An 18,853-nucleotide genomic window follows, 5' to 3' on the forward strand; every position below is an offset into this window, starting at 1 on the left:
CCTGCACGGGCATGCGTATGCCGTGCGCATTTATGTCCTCAGATTTTTTTTCCCCTCCTTTTGTGTCTGCTTCTTAATCCATCCAGCACTTTCCAAGTGTCAAAACCAGGAAGTCTATTTTTATTTGTTAAATATTTGTTATGTATTTGTTACATACACATTATTAGTTTGTGGCTAATAATGCAGATAATAGATAGTAGATAATAGATAATAGAGTTGTGTTTCCTTTAGAAGTCACATTGTCATTTTTATGTAATTTTTATGTCATTATGTCATTTTACTTATGAATCTATGACCCCAGATGATAAAATTACATCCCATTCGGGATGTTAGTAGTCTAATTATTCTAATAATAGCTACTTAATATCTAATTAATAAATACCTAATTTTCAAATAAAAGCAACTCTAATAGAAATACTAGGACTTGTATTTTAGGATGACCAGAGGCCACAGGCGGTGTCGGTCCCTCCGAGGCCTCGGCATGGTCAGCGCCACAGAGCGTGTGTGGGGTCTGTGAACACCCTGAGGTGGTGCTGGGGCACCCTGTCATCTGGGCGGAGGCCAGGGGTGGGGGTCGGGGGCAGGAGGCCCCGAGTGACCGGGACGCGGGTCCCCCTCGGGGTTACAGGGGAAACTTTGTGGTTGTAAAGCGGCTTAGAGGGGACCCTGGACGGGCCTGGGGCTGTGCAGGGTCCGCTTTGGCGCAGAGCTCTTTCAGTACGTACAGGACGGCCCTGTATTCGCTCGGGACTTTCTCAGCATCTTTTCTCTAGCTTACTTTGTCGCGAGGACACGGTGTACAATGCACAGAACGTGTAAAATATGTGTTACGTGACTTGTGTACATTGCTGGTGAGATTTCTGGTCAGCAGCCAGCTGTAGTAGCAACATGTTGGGCGGGGGTCAGCTTACACGTGGATTCCTGCCTGCGAGTTGGGGCCAGCACCCCCAACCTTCAGGTTGTCTAAAGCTCGACTATTTCAGTCGATATGCTGTATCTTAGACAATGTGCTTGTGGTGCATTAATGAAGATAAGGTAGGGTGAACTTGGAGAGGCTGGACCTGAGGAACACAGAGGAAATATAAAGAAATACGGGCAAAAAAATAGATGTCTAGACACTTTTTTGGGTGGATCTGTTGCTGATAACTGAGAGGTAAGTGTTTAATGTCCTTAGGTGGTGTGGACTTAGTAGTTCACAGTTGGCCATTTTCGCTTTAAGATCCTGTACTAGTTTCCCAGAATATTTTATGTTAAGTCTCTCAAAGGGTGGAAAGGGAGAGGGAAAGGGAGTTCCTGACGACTGGACCTCCAGCTTGGTGTGAAAAAAGGATGTTACATGAGGAGCAGGAAGGAAGCCATCAGCTGGTCTGAAGGTCCTTCTCCAGAGCGTCGTGTGCAGGGAGAAGGGAAGTTCTAAGGGGAGGAGAAGTTGGCTTTAGGAGTTGGGATGGCCCTCTGGGTTGGGGTGTACCTGCTTTTACGAGCCAGTCACGGTCCTTGCCTGCGCTCGTCTCCAGTGTCCGCAGGGACTGATGGCTGGTGCTTCTGCTGAGAGCAAAGACTACGTGTAGGTGTGTTGGGTCTCCTCACCGGGATACGTGTTTGATTTCACATCCAAGAAAATGAGGCCCAAGGGACCCACCTTAAAAGTGTTTTAATGTTTTATTTATACACATGCACTTTTAGAACCGAATCAGTACTTAGTCCAGTGGAATGCTAATAGGTGAGAGCTGCTTCGCGTAGGAATGCATGTTTACGCTCAAGTATGTGAACTGTAAACTGTTCCAATTTGGACTCTGGAATATGTCTTATGGCTTAATGAACCTTCTTCTCCCCCTTCCTCCTGTAGAACTGGCTAGATCCTGCGAAAGAAATAAAGAGACAGCTGCGAAGTGAGTATTTAAATAATCATACTTCTGAGTTCTTCTTTCCTTCTGTCTGTCTTGAATGAAACCCATGGGACTGTGGACGGGGACACGAAGGCCGTTTGAGAGCACGTTTGTACCCTGAGGGAAGCTAAGGGTGCTGAAGGTTTGTGTAGGACCGTGACCTTATCCTGTGCGGGGCCTAGGGACCCTTCCAGTGGACAGATACTAGACCCCTGGTCCTCGACCTCCCTCCCGGCGTCTGCCCCCCGAGGTGACCGCTGACTCTCTGGGGACGAGAGTGAGGAGCTGCTTTCTCCAGCTTTCACTGTTGGTGTAAATTTTATTCTAGGTGACCAGTTACGCTCACGTTGTCTACTTTGTTTTGGAAGTGTGTAATTGGTTTGATTAACAGGCTTGTGTCTGGCCCAGAGGCGTAGATACACCGCTCAGACGTCCTGGGGTGGAGGCTCCAGGGCAGGGGCGCGGACGGGCGGCACCTCCACCCCCTTGTGCACCGTCCAGGGCTGTTCTGCGAGCCCTCAGGTCTGGCTTCTGAGCCAGTCCTTCCCGTTAGCCACACGCTAGACTCCCGAGGTGACTTGAGGTGCCCCCGCCCCGCTCCCCGCACAGGCCCTGCCCCTGCACCTGCTGCCCACCCTCCCAACGCCAGCGTCAGGATGTCTGTGCCCAGAAGGCACTTACCTTGCCTCGGGGCGGCTGAATGAGCAGAGCTGCCCCCCCACCCACCCACCAGCCCAGGTGACAGCCGCATGGCGCCCCTTGTACGGGTGGCTTCAGCTGCGAGTTGTCACTCCGGATGCCAGCACCCCAGAGTGAATCCGTGCGGTTCCCTCTGTTCCTTGCCATCTGCCCGCGGTCTCCTTTTAGGTTCTCCACAGTTGTTTTCTTCGTTGCTTTTTCTTTCTCCCTCCCTGAAATTATTAATTTTTTTGGTAGTTTTCCTATCATGTCTTCTCTGCTCCTTTTTAAAATTCTGACATACACCTTATTTTTCCCATTTCTTCTCCTTGTAGACTCCTCTTTCTTTACCTTTTTAAAGAAAGGATCTTTGCACAGAATGGCCTTGTCAGGAGGTAGGACAGGGGCCCAAGGCCTGCAGTCCCCAGCCAGGGGGGCGCCTGGTCTCCCCGGCTTGGAGCCCCGCCCCTGCTCCTCTTCCCCCAGGTTGATTATTGGGGCGTCTCACCCACTAAGGCTAGGCTCATAATGGAAAAGGGGGGCACAGGGAAAAGGAGCAGTGAGGCACACAAGCTCTGCTCACTCACAGAGGAATTCTCACAGCGCGCCTCGGAAGCCCCTGCCTCTGTGCAGGGGATCTGTGCTCCGCAGAGGTGAGAGTTCAGGAGGTGCGGACGCCCGGTTCTTGCACTTTATCAGAGACCAGACCTGCCGCGTGACCCAGACCGTAGAACGGGGTCACCTCCGGAACGGGATTGAGGTTCCACGGATCTGTCTCCTGTGGTTTTGCTCCGGCAAAATGTGTGTGTGCTGCTCCATAGAGAGCCGTGGAGATGCCTCGTTTCTGGAAGGCAAGACTCTTGCTGATTCTGAATCATGGTCTTGTATTTTGGTGATCGGTGAAGCTTTTTAGAGTTCTTTCAGGACTTTTGCCCTTGTGGTTCGGCAAGAGGAATAACAGTAACAAATAGGATTTGGCGCTTTTTTTGGAGGATTGGAGCTGATTCTCTAAACGGGATCCTGTGCTGTCCGGAGGGGAAAGTAGGCTGAGGAAATGGGAGTTTCAGCTGTTGCCTTTACCTCTTCCTTTCTGCCTGTGTTAAAAGGAACCCAGGAACCACTCATTTTATCTTGGCACAGCCACTGCTATACTTTTATTGTTATTTTTTCAGTGAATAGGCGAATAGCAAAGGTAAACATCTTTTTTCAGTTACTTTTGAAAACTGACAGCCTATTAGTTCCTGTTTAAAATTTGCCTTAAAAAAATAAAAAATAAAATAAAAATAAATGAAATGAAATGAAATAAAATAAAATTTGCCTCAAGGTCTCCCTCAGATGTACACAAATAAGACCTGCATGTGATTATTATATAAATGGTCCATAGCTCAATGGACTATTCATATTTCACTAGGTAAAATTTGTGATAATATTGAATTCACAATGTAGCAGATTAATGCTAACATAGGCTTATCCCTGGAGTCCTGTCCAGGCAGGCGTGTGCTCATGTTAAGAAGTCTTCTTTGACTTCTGAGTGAAAGGAAAGTTAATGTACTGATGGGGAGAAAAAAACAAATGACATGTTGGAAAAGAGCATGGGATTCAATAAAATTTTCAAGTCCAAGTAAAGCAACCATGAGCCCTTCAAAGACAGAATGAAATAACGTGCACACACTTTTGTTTGTATTTGGAAATCTTGTGAACTTTGAGCACAACCCTGAGTTCTGGCCACTGGAATTATTTGGATTCCTTTAGGAAAATACCTGCCCTCTGCCCAGAATTGTGTTTTTCTTTCTTTTCTTTTCTTTTCTTTTTTTTTTTAAAGCCATCCAAGGCATGACACTTCAAGCATTAATAACAGGTGAATGTACAGATAGCAATGTTTTAACTTCTAATAAGTCATTTCCAACATGGTTGTTGGCTATATTCGTTTTTGTGGCACAAAATAGCGCAAAGCATATGTTATATACGATGAGTAACCTTACAGTCACTCCTTAAAATCTAGGGATGATTCTATTGTCTTAGAGTATTGGGATGTTTTACTATTCTCTCCCTTTGGGATTTCTTTTAACACTTGTTCAGATAGCCCATTGACTATTTCTTGAATAGCTGTGTGATCAATTGACTATTTCTTGAATAGCTGTGTGATCAATTGATCATTACCTCTCTTTTCCCAACAATCTACAAATCCTAAAATACTTTTTTTTTTTTTTAAAAACAGTAGGGAATATTTGACATGTAGAGATACTGAGGTTAAAATAAACCTTAAACAATTATGTGGAGGTTATAGTAAAATTTTTGCATATCACCATACAAAAAATTGGAAGTATTAGTCCATGTTTATAAAAACTGAATCTCCGAATCTGCGGTCTTGGGTGGGGTAGTGTGTTGAGCTTCTGACTCTTGATTTCAGCTCAGGTCATGATCTCAGTGTCTTGCGATCGAGCCCCTGGTCGGGCTCTGAGCTCGCTGAGGGGTCTGCTGGAGTTTCTCCCGCTCCCTCTCTCGCTTTCTTTCAAATAAATAAATCTTTCAAATAAAGTGAATTTGTTCCCTGATAGTGGGCTATTTATGCAATTTTTATTTTTCATTGTTTTTGTAAATAGATTTCTTTAAACAATGAAATTTTCCAAACTGACTTATATGTATGTACTATTTGCCTTTAGTTTTTATCAGAATAAATGCTCATTATGTTGTTTGGATAAATACCCATATTTGATAATTACAGATCTTCCTTGGCTGTTCACCTTTAATGTGAAGTTTTATCCTCCTGACCCTTCTCAGTTGACTGAAGATCTCACCAGGTACTTTATACTTGTATTTTAAACAAATCTTTACTAATAGCTCTCATTTATTGTTCTCTGGGAGAATAATGGTGATTTCAGGATTAAAGCCAAGATATTTTTTCAGAAGCTGAGTTCTAGATGTTTCCTTGGGAACGAGTGTACTCCAAAATACTTGGAATTGGTTCTGGCTTCAAAAATCCTAATCACTTTTAACTTCTCCATTTACAGTTGAGTCATAGAGTATTACAAAGGTCACATTGCTGCCAACTTTGTTTCTTATGTTACCTCCTAAAAATTGTTGATATTTAATATTTCAGGTTAATATTAAGATTTTTTTTTTTTATTGAAAACCCCTGTGTACCTGTGTCCTAGTCTCCCATCAATCACAAAGGTGATAGATGGAGTTATTTTAGGAAGCCAGTTCTGGGGTCCCTGTACCTCAAAGGGGAAAGGAATCGAGACGGGTAGGCTTCCTTAGTAGCCCCCTCATTCCCGTCTCCTTTGAGGCTATCTAGGCTCTGTGCACGTGTGCTCCATGTGCTCCAGTTGCAAATAAAAGATTCAGTTGAGGAGCAAGAGAGCATTTACTCATTTGCTCAGTGACTGAACGGTCACCAAGGGACGTGTGAATCCACAGGGGCCTCGATAGTTTTCCCTGTTCAGCCTGATTGCCAGCGCTAGGACCTGTGGGCTCCGGTGAGCCCGTGCACAGGTGGCATGGCCCCGAGGACTGTAGAGGGAACACGGGGAGAACCACAGGGTCTTCCTGAAAACCTCTGCCTTGGGTTCTCGTGGCTTCTGTGCCCTGATGCCTTGCGCTGGTCCCAGATCGCTGTCAGGCATCAGGTCCTGTGGTACCCGCAGGAAAGAGGAATGCTGGAGATCTCTGTCCAAGTCTGGGCAGAGGACGAGCCTTTCTCCCTCCATTGCCACTCGTTGCTAGATCGGGGTTTCTGACACTAAGCAATTGGTGACCAAAGTCGCTCCAGACAGTAGCTTTCCTAGTCGCCAGCGGGCTGCCGGGGCACATCCACCTGGCGGGGTGGGTGCAGGGTCTCCCCCCAGGAAAGCCTCTCGACGCTGCAGCTGGGGCTTCGTGACTCTGCGCCCTCTCTGCGCCCCCGCTTCCTGCGGTGGTTTGCGTGGGGACGGGAGTCCTCCGGTGACTGCGACTTATGGCGTCATGAGCGCTTTGGTCTCCCAAGTGGGGCTGGGGCTGCCCGGTGTGTCAGGTGGAGGAATGGGACCGGCTGGGGAACCGGGAGCTCAGAGTGCCCGCAGGTGGCCAGGGGCCACCACCTGCCTGGTCGCCTCCGTGTCGTGACCGAAGCCTTCATCGTGACCTGAGTGAAAATGTACAGGGTGACGTGGCTTCCGAAGGTCTGAGGACACTGTTCAGAATATTCGAAGAATGCTATGGCCTGCTCTGTGGAGAAGGCGGGGCTGGGAAATTCAGGAAGCCATTGGGAGTTTTCATGGGACGCCGTTGGGCCTTCGACTTCATCTTTGACAACAGAAGAAAGGACCGAAGGGTCACGTCAAGGCCACAACCTGGAAGGAGCAACAGGATTTTAGAAATAGCACCTCTGTGCTGTGCTGAGGTCTTGGAAGTGCCTTACGGCGAGGGGAGCCTGCGCTGTTCCGGATTAGCGCCATCGTCTCGGGGCCCCGGAACCCTGGTCTGAAACGGGGTTTTCTAAAGTCAAGGCGGGTGTGCTTGCGGGGTTTCAGGGATCCAGGGAACATCACCCTCCTTAGGAGGAGCGCTCCGCCTGCAGGGCGCACGAGCACTCAGGCTGTAGCCATGGAGGGGTGGCCTTCATTCTCTCTGAAGATCATTTAAAAAAAAATTTTTATGTATTTATTCATGAGAGAGAGAGAGAGAGGTAGAGACCCAGGCAGAGGGAGAAGCAGGCCCCTGTGGGGAGCCCGACACGGGACTCGATCCCGGGACCCTGGGGTCACCCCTGGGCCGACGGCGGCGCTCCCCCGCTGAGCCCCCCACCAGGTGACCCGCTCAGAAGATTATGGAGCGCTTGTGCATGCGTGGCAAGTGTTTGGCCGACTGGGGCACAGGCTGACGTCAACCGGGTCTCTGCCCTGCCTGGGGCAGACTTGGCGGTCACCCACGTGTAACCTCCAGTGGTGCCGTCTGATGCCCAGGGCTGGTCCAGAGGCGGCCTCCAGGGGAACCGTGTGGATGGAGTGCGAGAGGGGTGGGCTGTGACCCCTCAGGAGGGGGGCCGGGGGTGGCTGGCTGCTAATAGGAGGGGCCCCCCGGGGCGTGGGAGGCTCAGTGGGTGAGGGGCCTGCCTGCCGCTCAGGTCGCAGTCTGGGGTCCTGGGGTCGAGCCCCCCGGTGGCTCCCCACGGCCCCGTCTCCTCTGCTCTTCCCCACCGCCTGTGTGCTTCCTCTGTCTCTCTAATAAAGAAATAATCTTACAAGGAAATGATTCTCTAAAAGGTCTTCAAGAGCGAGGGACCATTTGGTTCAGAGGGGTGCCGGTCCTGTTGTAAGTGGTTAAATTCAAGATAGAAACGAGGTTCCAAAATGTCAGCAAAGGAGCTGGGGAATGTCTCCCCCGTCCTCGTGTAAATACCGTGGCTCCGCATGTCACTTACTGGAAAATAGGATGTTTTCTCGGTGTGTGGTCAAACCATGCGGAACACTGAATGACAGCTCTGCTTAGAACTTTAACGTTGTCGTTACAAAGATGATGATGATGATGGCTGTTATCGATTCCCAGGTGACTTGCAGTGTGTTTCATTTCCGTTATTGAATGTTTATTCTCACCTTCAACGGAAGGTAGAAATCAGGTTTCATGGGTGGGGAACCTGCGCGAGGCCCGAGCCCGCTGTGCCCGCCCCGAGCTCCTGCCCTTGTCGGCAGAGCTGGCTGCCTCTGTAGATGGGGTGAGCGGGCCATGAGGGCCTGACCGCCAATGCCTTATGCGTTTTGCTTTTCCAGGAAAGGAGATTAGTGCGGGGAGACAAGGAAGGGGCCAGGCGGTGACCTGGGCTCCTCTTGCTGGCGCTTGGGAGCTGCAGCTGCTTTTAAAGTGTCATGAGGCCTTACGACTTGAGGGACGTGCAAATGTGGATCGCGGTTTTGAGTCCAGGGATTAGAGGGTTACCTGCAGGACCGACTCCTCGTGGTCCTCGAGACGGGGGACCTGTTAGACCCCCTTGCGGTGGCTGCACCCAGGCTGGGAGCCAGGGCAGGGCGGCTCATTAGCGGGACGGTTTGGGCCGCGGGTGCAGGGTGGCCTGGTGGCCGCTTCCCTGGGACCTCCACGCCGCGCCTGACGGGCCTTCTCCCCTGCCCCCCGCAGGTACCTCCTGTGCCTTCAGCTGCGGCAGGACATCGCCTCGGGCCGCCTGCCCTGCTCCTTCGTGACACACGCCCTCCTGGGGTCCTACACGCTGCAGGCTGAGCTGGGGGACCATGACCCGGAGGAGCACGGTGGCAGTGACCTCAGCGACTTCCAGTTTGCACCGATGCAGACCAAGGAGCTGGAAGAGAAGGTGGCAGAGCTGCACAGAACCCACAGGTCCGCAGGCCCACTTCCCAGAGGCAGCGGCCGACCCGCACTCGCTGGCCCCCAGGCGTCGGCACAGGACGTCCTCGCTGGCAGCCCGGCTCCCATGGACAGCGGTGCTCCCGCTGCTGGGCTCCTGCTGCTGGGCACGCTCGCCTCCCATGACTCCTCCCATGCCCACCCTCATGCACACACATGTGCGAGGCACACGTGCACACTTGCTTGGCACTGCTGTGCCTCTCTCCTGCCTTCTGTTTGTATTTGTCCCATTTGCTAAAGCTGCAGAGGGAACGAGGCTTCAGGGTTTGAGTCAGGAACGTGAGCGGGACGGAGCGAGGAGCCTAACTGAAACACGGGTGTTCTCTCTGGCCACAGAAGGTGACCCTTGCCTGGGCAGCTGGACTTTACTTATTTAACATTGTAGTAAATAATTACATTTAAAAAAAATAATAATAATTACATTTCAAGAACTTGTATATCTTTGTGAAAATAAATGTTTTTGACAGAAGTTCAAAAAACTCACTACAAAATTACGGTTTGTCCCATAATGCAAGATTGAAATTTCATAAAAATCTGGCAAAAATGTTGGGAAAGGAACTTTCAGAGATTAGAAGTCCTTGGACCACATTCCCTGACCTGTCCGTAAGAAAAAAGGGCAGTGATTCTTACTAACTTTGTTCCAATTCTGCTCAATAGGTATTTATTGTAGAATTAGGATTTGAAGTAGCAGGTGTCGAAATGCCATGTGGGCTACAGGGTCCTGCTCTGTGGGCCGAGACTCCGTGGGGCTGAGACTAGAGACGGGATAGAGAGGATTCCAGTTACAGGATGTGGAACGCATCAACTCCCGTAGCTGTGACACCAGATACAAGTACTTCCGGGCCGTATTAGGATCAATCCTAACGGAATAAAATGAAGGAGTAGGAAGTAAGAATTTGCCTTTTTTCAGAAAGCTGAGATCACTTTTTTATTCTCAGATAATTGATGTTGCACCCATTTCCCCGGTGAGTGAGGAAAAAAAATGAAAGCAGTTTTCTCAAATAACCTCAATCTCTACCCTTTACTCCTTTTATCTTGGGAGGAAGACTGCCTGAGGTGCAGAGGTGAGCACCTCTGGCCCGTTCCTGCTTGTTTGCAGGTTTTTCAGGGTTGCCGCCTCTGCCCTGAACCCTGAGCTCGTGCTCCTTTCCCGTATTGACCGCATCTGTTTTCCATCTGCCAATGAGATGATCTTGTGTGTTTTGATTCTCAGGGGCTTATCTCCAGCACAAGCTGATTCTCAGTTCCTAGAAAATGCCAAGAGGCTCTCCATGTATGGTGTCGACCTGCATCATGCCAAGGTACCGTCCAGGCCGCGCCAAGCAGCGTCTTGCCCGTCTGCCGGCGAACGTTCTGGGAGGAGTGGCCCCGGGAGTCCCAGTGGCTCTGGGGCTCAGTGGCCTGGCTCACCCTAGGAAAGGGCCGTCCCCCTCTGCTCACAGTGGGGTTTATGCTGGTGCGAAGGACTACTCATTCCCACCCTGCCTCTTTTTGGTTGGTGCCCTTGCCACACGTGCTTATCCTAAGACTCCCGTGCCCGCCGTCTCCACCCCTGTCCTGGTTTACGCTGCATCCCGGCTTCTGCTGTGTCAGTGCTGCCTCGCCCCAGCACCTCTCCGCTTCCGTCTTGGGGGAGAGAAGAGCAGATCCTGGCAACTGTGAGGGCGAAAGCCGTATGGATGTATGGATGTAATTCCTCTGCAGACCTCTTGTGGCTTACGAAGGAGCCCAAAGGTCGGGCCCTTCGCCACAGGTCCCTTCTATACTTGCTGAGACGCAGAGGAGACGGGCCGGGCCCCGAGGCTGCAGCACGGAGCCTCGGAGAAGGGACAGGAGATGTAATGACAAGCTGGGCGATGGAAGGATTGGGTTGGGAAGTGCCTCTCGTAAGCATCACAGGCTCCGTGACCCTGGTTCCAGCGATTGCAGAGCCGGGGAGAGTCCGGGAGCAGAGCAGCAGCAAGGAGAAAGGCGGATTTGGTCTTGAAAACCGCATCCACAGCCTGCACGTGGAGGCAACCAACGGCTGCCTGGTTTTTGTTTTTTTTATTTTATTTTATTTTTTTAAGATTTTATTTATTTGTGAGAGACACAGAGAGAGAGGTAGAGACACAAGCAGAGGGAGACGCAGGCTCCATGCAGGAGCCCGATGTGGGACTCGATCCGGGGTCTCTAGGATCACAACCTGGGCCTAAGGCAAATGCTAAACCGCTAAGCCCCCCGGGCTGCCCAGCTGCCTGGTTTTAAAAAGACCCTGCAGGTCCCTAGATGCAGCCCAGGAACCTCTGCTTGTGTGATCCTGTGATTTCTCTCGGGGAGGCCCCACCCCAAGGGCTCATTACTCCTGCTCAGCTGTTGATAGGACTTGGTGTTTGCAGAGCACTTCCCCCCCCCCCCCCCCCCCAGTGGCTCTTTATCCCTTAACTGTTTTTCCTGGTTACACAAGTGATCTATATACGCGTTACAGAAAATAGAAGCAAACAGAAGGGGTAAAAACACTGAAAAACACTGAAATCTCTTTATGCAAAGTAGGCACGATTGCTATTTCGAAACATTTTCTTATTTCCTTTAAAAAAAACTCCACCTCCGAGCGCTTGAACTCTGACGCGTTTTTTTCAGTAGGGTTTGCGGGGCTTGGGGGTTGTTTTTTTGCTCACGATGAGGAAGGTATTCAGAGCTCCTCGAAAAGGAGGTCTGGGCCAATTCAGACGAGTTTTTGGTGGAGTTTGAAGTTTGTGATCTCATACATCTTCCATTGTCTCAATTATATTTAAATAAGATTTTTTTTTTTTTTATTGAAAGTTGTTTTTTTGAGAGAGGGAGGGAGAGCAGGAGCAGGCCGGGGTGGGCAGGGGGTGCTGATGCGCGCTGGGCAGGGAGCCCGACACCGCAGGACTGTGGTCCCTGATGAGCAGGGACCATGGGGTGACCCCAGAGCCGACACAGAGGCTCAGCTGCGGGTGCTGCGCGCCGCCTCCTGGTAGGACAGGCCAGGGGACCCCCGCGGACCCCCGAGAGCTACGGGCATGCGGAGGAGCCCTTGTGGTCACGGGGACACGCCCAGCCCCGGCTCCTGAGTGGGGGCACCTTGTCGGTGGTCGTGGAGCCTGAGGCCCAGGCCGGCGGGCTCAGGAACATTCAGGTCCCGCCTTGTGGAGAATACTGTGCCCTGTGGCCAGGGCTGTACCTCTTTGGCCAAGCAGATTTGACCCCGGAAGGCATCGCGTGTCCTGCTGTTCCTACTGCCCTGGGCGCTGTCGTGGAAATTTAAATACCAACCTGCAGAATCGGGGGTCCCGGTCCTGGTTGGGGGGAAGGGGGGTAATGAGCGTCCTGGCCCGTGAGACTGCAGCTCTAACCCCCGTCAAACGGCCTCTGCTTGGCAGGACTCGGAAGGCGTGGACATCAAGCTGGGGGTGTGCGCCAACGGGCTCCTCATTTACAAAGACAGACTGAGAATCAATCGCTTTGCTTGGCCGAAAATCTTGAAAATCTCCTATAAGCGCAGTAACTTCTACATTAAAGTCAGGCCCGCAGAGGTAAGCACTGTCGGGCGGGCGTGTCCAGACTGCGTGGGTCACTGTTCTCACGGCTGCGGGCTAGCTGCGTTTTTTTTTTTCCTACTGAATTTTACAAATGAACTATTCCTTATTCTTTCAAAGCAAAAAAGGTCAGAGTTCTTAATGATAAAACTGCATGCATATCCATGTTGCTGGAGGTAAAGAAATAAGCAGGAGGGGCCCCTTCCCCACATTTTGGCCAAATGGAAACATGGTAAGCGCCCCCACAAGGTGGGCCCGTTATCTTGTCAAACAAGTGGTGGATATCCACAGGAAGGTGGTAGGAGGAGTTGTGCGGACACAGGTCGGAGTCCGTGCTTGTACTTGCTCTTCACGGAAACTAGCATTGCGGCCTATGGGAAATTCATTTTGTATAATTACGCTGTGTCTGCTAATACCTCCTTTCACCAAGAAGGATTAAGTTCTTTCAGAATCCTCTGAGCCTGTTTTTCGGTAGCTTCCAATCAACTTCTAAGGAAATACGCTGATTTACTGTGTTGATTTATTCCAGCTCGAACAATTTGAGAGCACCATTGGATTCAAACTGCCAAACCATCGGGCGGCAAAAAGGCTATGGAAAGTGTGTGTGGAGCATCATACTTTCTACAGGTAATTTTATTTATTTTTTATTTTTTTAAAGATTTTATTTATTTATTCATGAGAGACACACAGAGAGAGAGGCAGAGACACAGGCAGAGGGAGAAGCAGGCTCCATGCAAGGAGCCCGACGTGGGACTCGATCCCGGGTCTCCAGGGTCAGGGCCTGGGCTGAAGGCAGCGCTAAACCGCTGAGCCACCCGGGGATCCCCATAAAACATACTTGAATCCATCTGACCCGGTTACAGTGAGCACATTAGTTGTTAGTTGATCATTTCCCTTGGTAGCCATGACATTTCTCCTCAAGACAACGTGAGACTATCTCCCAGAAGCCTGGTGGATACCACTTATGAGTTAAACGACACAGGTCAAGGCAGGGTAGATAGCGGGCTTCCCTGTCAGGTACTGGTAACGGAAACAATAATTATCTTAGAAATGACGAGCGCTACATTCGTTGAGCATGTACCGTTGTCAGGCACGTAAGCACTTGCTTTGCATCGCGCCATCTCATTTCTTGTTCACCCCATGGAGCAGGGGGCTGAGAGCTGGGCGCCCATAAGGGTCACGGGCCAGGTGCCTGGGCAGAGCTGAGGGCCCAGCTCTGCGACTACAAAGCCCACACCGGTCACCTCCTTGCTGTCCTTCCTCTGGTATTCCTCTAGCAAGCGTTTCTGAAGTGTCTATTAGCCCTGCAAAGCCTCAGGCTTCTCCATTTTTGCTGACCTACCGTGACTCCAGTGTCAAAGTAGACCACTTTGCTCCTGCACACTTTTGAGGTAATGGTTAACAAGAGGACTTTTAGATCTGTAAACCTGGGGTAACTTTGCTTACACGTGACAGGAAGCAATGTAGCTAAAGCAAGGCATCATAATTCGTCCACACAATGCTTGGAATCAAATCTGGATTTTGTTCTGCTTTATTTTATCACAAAAGATGCAAATGATATCTTCAGAAAATTAAAAGTTGTGTTCAGATTGAAGCCATTAAAGAAGCAGAACTTTGTATTGATTGATAGCCACTCAGCCAGACTAGTATTAGTGGAGTAAGAACATAATAATAGAGCTGTTACTCTACTGTGAGTGTTTGATGGAGCCTGTCAGCCTGCTGAGAGTTCTTTTAATCTTTACAGCATTGTTGTAATCTTTGTTTCTCAGTCTTTCCAAATGTAGAAGTTAAGAAGCCTGCCCCTGGTCCTGTGGACAGTCATGGGTGGGGATGGAATTTAGAGCCGGGCCCTGTGGCTTAGGGTGCCCATGAGCATACCCACTGAGCCATGCTTCCTGACCGTGTTTATGGTGGATGGGCTTCCTTCTCCCTCCCCACACTGCTTTTTTCTGGTGCTGGAGGTGGCGGTGCTGGTGGTGGTAGTGGCATTGGTGGTGGTGGTGGCAGTGGCAGCAATGGTGGCAGCGGCTCTGGTGGCGGCGCAGCATGTAACCAGCTTTAACACATTCCCCTAGCTTGGCATGAAACTGCCATTTAGACTTGACCTTGTAGATCCAGAGTAATTCCAAGTGAATTAGCGTCATCAGCCGCTTCAGGGAGAGCTCTATTGTTAATTGTGTAATGATTGACTTTAGTAACTGATTTTTGGGGTTTTTTAGAAGGTTCCTTTACTTACCACAGTGTAAAAACTTTAATGATATTTTATTTATAATAGAATTTTTGTAAAATTAAAATGTCACTGTGCTTCTTAAGCAGTAAAATGTGTAAAAGTTGATTTCTTCTGTGATGTATCATTACATCATCTTTCTCAGCACCTTTAAAACTCTAGGATGATTAGTTCCTTATTTACAGCTTTTAAATTCGCAAGAGTGAGATGATAGAGGTCTTGTAGTGATTTTGATGTTGTTTTTATGAAGGTAGAGCCTCGGTTAGTAAATAAAAGTAATATCAAAAGGAAATAATTGTTCAGTGACCTTGAAACATTTTGTTGCCTGGCCTACATTTTTGTAGAAGACTTACTTGCATTACCATTGACTCAAGTCACCAAAAATATTATTTTAGAAAATGCTAATGTCTGTGATCGGTCCATTTTTGTTTTGATATTTGTGTTCTCTAATTGCAACTTAATTACTTAAGAAATTTTTTGTTGTCAGAAAACCAATCAGCAAGCTACCACTTCGTGTGTGTGGTCACCTGTGCCACTTGGGCAAGGAAGTATTTTATCTCAAGTTAAATAAAATAAAAATCCCTTCCTAATTTCACATTGTGATGGATATATGCCTTTAAAATACTTGCCTTGTATTTCATGGCTTTATACTTTTGAAGTACCTTTTACAAAACGCATAAGTGGATAATCTGGTATGTATTTAAATGGCCACCAGTCGTCTGTTACCTTAAAAGCAAATTAGACGTAAAGAAATACGGCTGTACAGAATTCTCCTTACTTGGACTTAGGTGTTTAGCTGGTCACATATCCCAGTCTATATAAACGAGAGCCCGCTTTCATAACCAGGAGAAAAAAATAAAACCAACAACTTCATTTTGCAAAGGGCTTTTTGTAGCACTGGGATTGTTTTGTTTATTAAATTAAGACTGAAATATTGAGCACTCGTTCTCTCAGTGTGTTAGATGTTCTAGAACTTACAGCCCAACTTCCCTTCTCTAAAATCCCAGTGTAAGAGAATGAACTTCGATGCTGTGATTACGTAATAGTAAGGAGGAGAATTCTGAGAAATGGATAGGTGGACATGTCTTTGGGTTTTCTGGCTACTTAAATTCAAGTGCCCTCAAGGAAACTTTGACAATGGGATTCTTTCTGATAATCTGGCCTGTATTGAGCACCTGCTGTATTTGGGACCTAGCACAGATCCATGTGAGGTTATAGAAGATAAACTAATAACCAGAAAGTCAGCAATCACTAAGTTTTTCTTAAGTTTAAAATTTTTTTCTCAAGACTGAAACTTCTCAATCTTCTTTCTTCGTGAGTTCAATTTTGTAAAAAAAAGAAAATTCTTCAAATATTTTTAATAATTCCCACAAGCAGGTATCATCCTGTTTCTAGTTTAATTTTTTTTTTTTTTAATTTGAGTAGGGTTTCATGGTTAGGATTTAAAAACATCCCTAGGCCCACAGTTAATGGGACTGGAAATGGGAGCTACCAGTAAATCCTCATGGGAAGCTGGTCGGTCTAGGAAGACCCGGCCTTCGAGAGATGAAGCCAACGAAGGTGAACCTACAGATGGATGCCAGATTCCCCAACCTCACTCTTTTTACTTTTCCATCTTTTATTTTGTTTTTGAATAAGTATACTTCGTTGGGTGAGATAATGTGTGGTTTGTCCTCTTAGACTTCACGTGTATGAGATGCTGTTGACCATAGGTGTGTGTTGTGCAGCCGAACGCCAGAGCTTCATCCTCACTGAGGCTTTATACCCAATGACTAATAGCTCCCCATTTCCCTCTCCTGCTGGCCTCGGGAGCCACCATTCCAGTCTCTGAATCCGTGAATTTGACCGTTCTGCTTCCTTATATAAATGGAATCACCTGTCTTTCTGTGTCTGGCTCATTTCACTCCGCGTGATGTCCTCAAGGTCCATCCATGTTGTCATTATTACAGAATTCTTCTCCTCGTGAGTCTGCTTGATGCATATACCGCATCTTCTCTATCCATCCTTCTCTCAGTGCATGTTTATATCTCCACGTCTCCACTATTGTGAGTAGTGCTGCCATGAACATGGGAGTGCTAATGATTTCTCTTCGAGATCCTGGTTTCAGGGTTTTTATTTATTTATTTACTTATATTTTTATTTTATTATTATTTTTTAATAAATATCCAGAAGTGGGACTGCTGGATTGTGTGGCCATTCTGTTTAATATTTTGAGGAACCTCTCTACTGTTTTTCATAACTTCTGCACCATGGTGCGTTCCCACCAGCAGTGTGCAAGAGTCCTAGTTTCTCCACTTCCTTGCCAACACTTGTTGTCTTTAGTTTAATAATTTTGGGGGGTGGGGTAGTTTCTTTGGGGTCCACAATGCTTCTTTCCCCTTTGAGGTATACTTTAGACATACTTTTTTCTGCTGGTTTATATCCCATTAAGTATAGAGTATACTGCATGAACACATGATAAAGATATATGTGATTTAGTTAACTTGTTTTCCAAGAATGATTTTTTTTTTTTGAGAGGAAGGGGAGAAAGAGAGAATAGGGGAGAGAGAATATTAAGCAGACTCCATGCTCAGTGCAGAGCCTGATGTGGGGCTCGATCTCACAACCCTGAGATCACAACATGAGCTGAAACGAAGAGTCGGACGTTAACTGACTGAGCCACCCAAGTGCCCCAAGGATGAACGTTTCTTTATTATTGAAGTGATGAGCCTGCCAGTGACCCTTTCTCTTCTATAGATCACTGCTTTCTTACAGAGCATTGTTAGATCCTCTCTACAATCCTAAAATCCTCTTTTCCCTAGGTAGGGAAAGCCTGTCATAGTCAATTCGAGAGGGAGTGCTTGCTAAATGACCACGTTTCTCACCCTGCCTCTCTTATTCATAATCTGGATGCTGAAATATTCAGTCTTTCTGGTGCCTTAGTTTCCCCAACTGTTTGAAAAAAAAAAATCAGAGCACAAATAAGAATTCTGTTCTGGCCAAATTTCTAGTATTCCAGAATTCTAATTTAAGAATATACAGCTTTTCCCAAAGTGCAAATTGAGGCACTGGCCATGATCAGAGTAGATTTTTCTCAGCAGCAGCATCTGTGTCTCCTTTGAAAGTCTTTTGGCAGAAAATGGAAGTTTTCAAGAAACTTGCCTGCTACCTTACATGAATAGATCACCACCAAGAAGGCCAGAGAGTATTGGTTCTTCTTTCACTGGTTTAATCTCAATACATTGTTTTTCTGGGTTAATATCCTTGAGAATTCATGGAGGATTGCCTGTTGCAGTATCACAAGTAGCTTAACTCGACTTGAATCTCTTTGTTGTCTTTTTTTTTTTTTAATTTTTATTTATTTATGATAGTCGCACACACACACACACACACACACACACACACAGAGAGAGAGAGAGAGAGAGAGGCAGAGACATAGGCAGAGGGAGAAGCAGGCTCCATGCACTGGGAGCCCGACATGGGATTCGATCCCAGGTCTCCAGGATCGCGCCCTGGGCCAAAGGCAGGCGCTAAACTGCTGCGCCACCCAGGGATCCCTCTTTGTTGTCTTTAAACAGAAGACAGTTTCTTAAAAAAAAAAAAAAAAAAAAAAAAAAACAACTGAGCAGAAGGTCTAAAAATACTTGAAATGGTAATGAACTCTTTAAGAAATCACTCCTTGGGAATGAAAGGAAAAATTTTGTTGGAGCTTATATTCTGGAATTGTCAACTACAACTGTCTTATTTAATAAATGCTATAAGAGCTCCAAGTTTATCATTTTTTTGTTAAGACATTTGGCCAACTCGTGATTAGACAATGGAAGTGAGACAATTCCAGTTGTATGCCAGATGAGATTGGCTTACTTACCAAAAACATACTTTTGCATAAGTCTGGAAGTATTTGACATCAAGAAAGTTTGCCTTCATTTATTACAAACCCCGGGCTTAAGCACTGGAACTGTGCTGGCAAGAAAGGCTGTTCGTCATCTCTGCAGATCTACTGTGTGCTGTGTTCTTCATGGGAAAGCATCCCTTGATGGAATGGGATTCCTGAGTTGGATGTCCTTTCCCAGGAGGAATAGACATAAGTATTGAGAATTACTAATGGTAATGGATTGCTACTTGGCACTCAGAGCTGGGAGCAAGAATTCAGACATATGTGTTTATAGAAAGGATTT

The 18,853-nt window shown here is 47.6% G+C and overlaps 1 protein-coding gene across 27 annotated transcripts in view; it reads left to right on the plus strand.

Moving 5' to 3' along the window:
* The window catches only part of EPB41L2 (erythrocyte membrane protein band 4.1 like 2), a 194,893-nt gene that overhangs the window by 133,224 nt on the left and 42,816 nt on the right, over positions 1-18,853 (plus strand). For all 27 annotated transcript variants that reach the window (XR_012002662.1, XR_012002666.1, XM_072764362.1 and 24 more), the window contains 6 exons: positions 1,850-1,892; positions 5,293-5,368; positions 8,682-8,900; positions 10,141-10,228; positions 12,314-12,466; positions 12,999-13,096. Coding sequence is in view for 25 of the 27 variants with exons in the window: in XM_072764362.1 (XP_072620463.1) it covers positions 1,850-1,892; positions 5,293-5,368; positions 8,682-8,900; positions 10,141-10,228; positions 12,314-12,466; positions 12,999-13,096 (677 nt within the window). In the remaining 2 variants the exon portion in view is untranslated. The remainder of the gene's footprint in view (positions 1-1,849; positions 1,893-5,292; positions 5,369-8,681; positions 8,901-10,140; positions 10,229-12,313; positions 12,467-12,998; positions 13,097-18,853) is intronic.

The sequence above is a fragment of the Vulpes vulpes genome, chromosome 1 (assembly GCF_048418805.1).
Source record: "Vulpes vulpes isolate BD-2025 chromosome 1, VulVul3, whole genome shotgun sequence".
NCBI classification, from domain to species: domain Eukaryota; kingdom Metazoa; phylum Chordata; class Mammalia; order Carnivora; family Canidae; genus Vulpes; species Vulpes vulpes.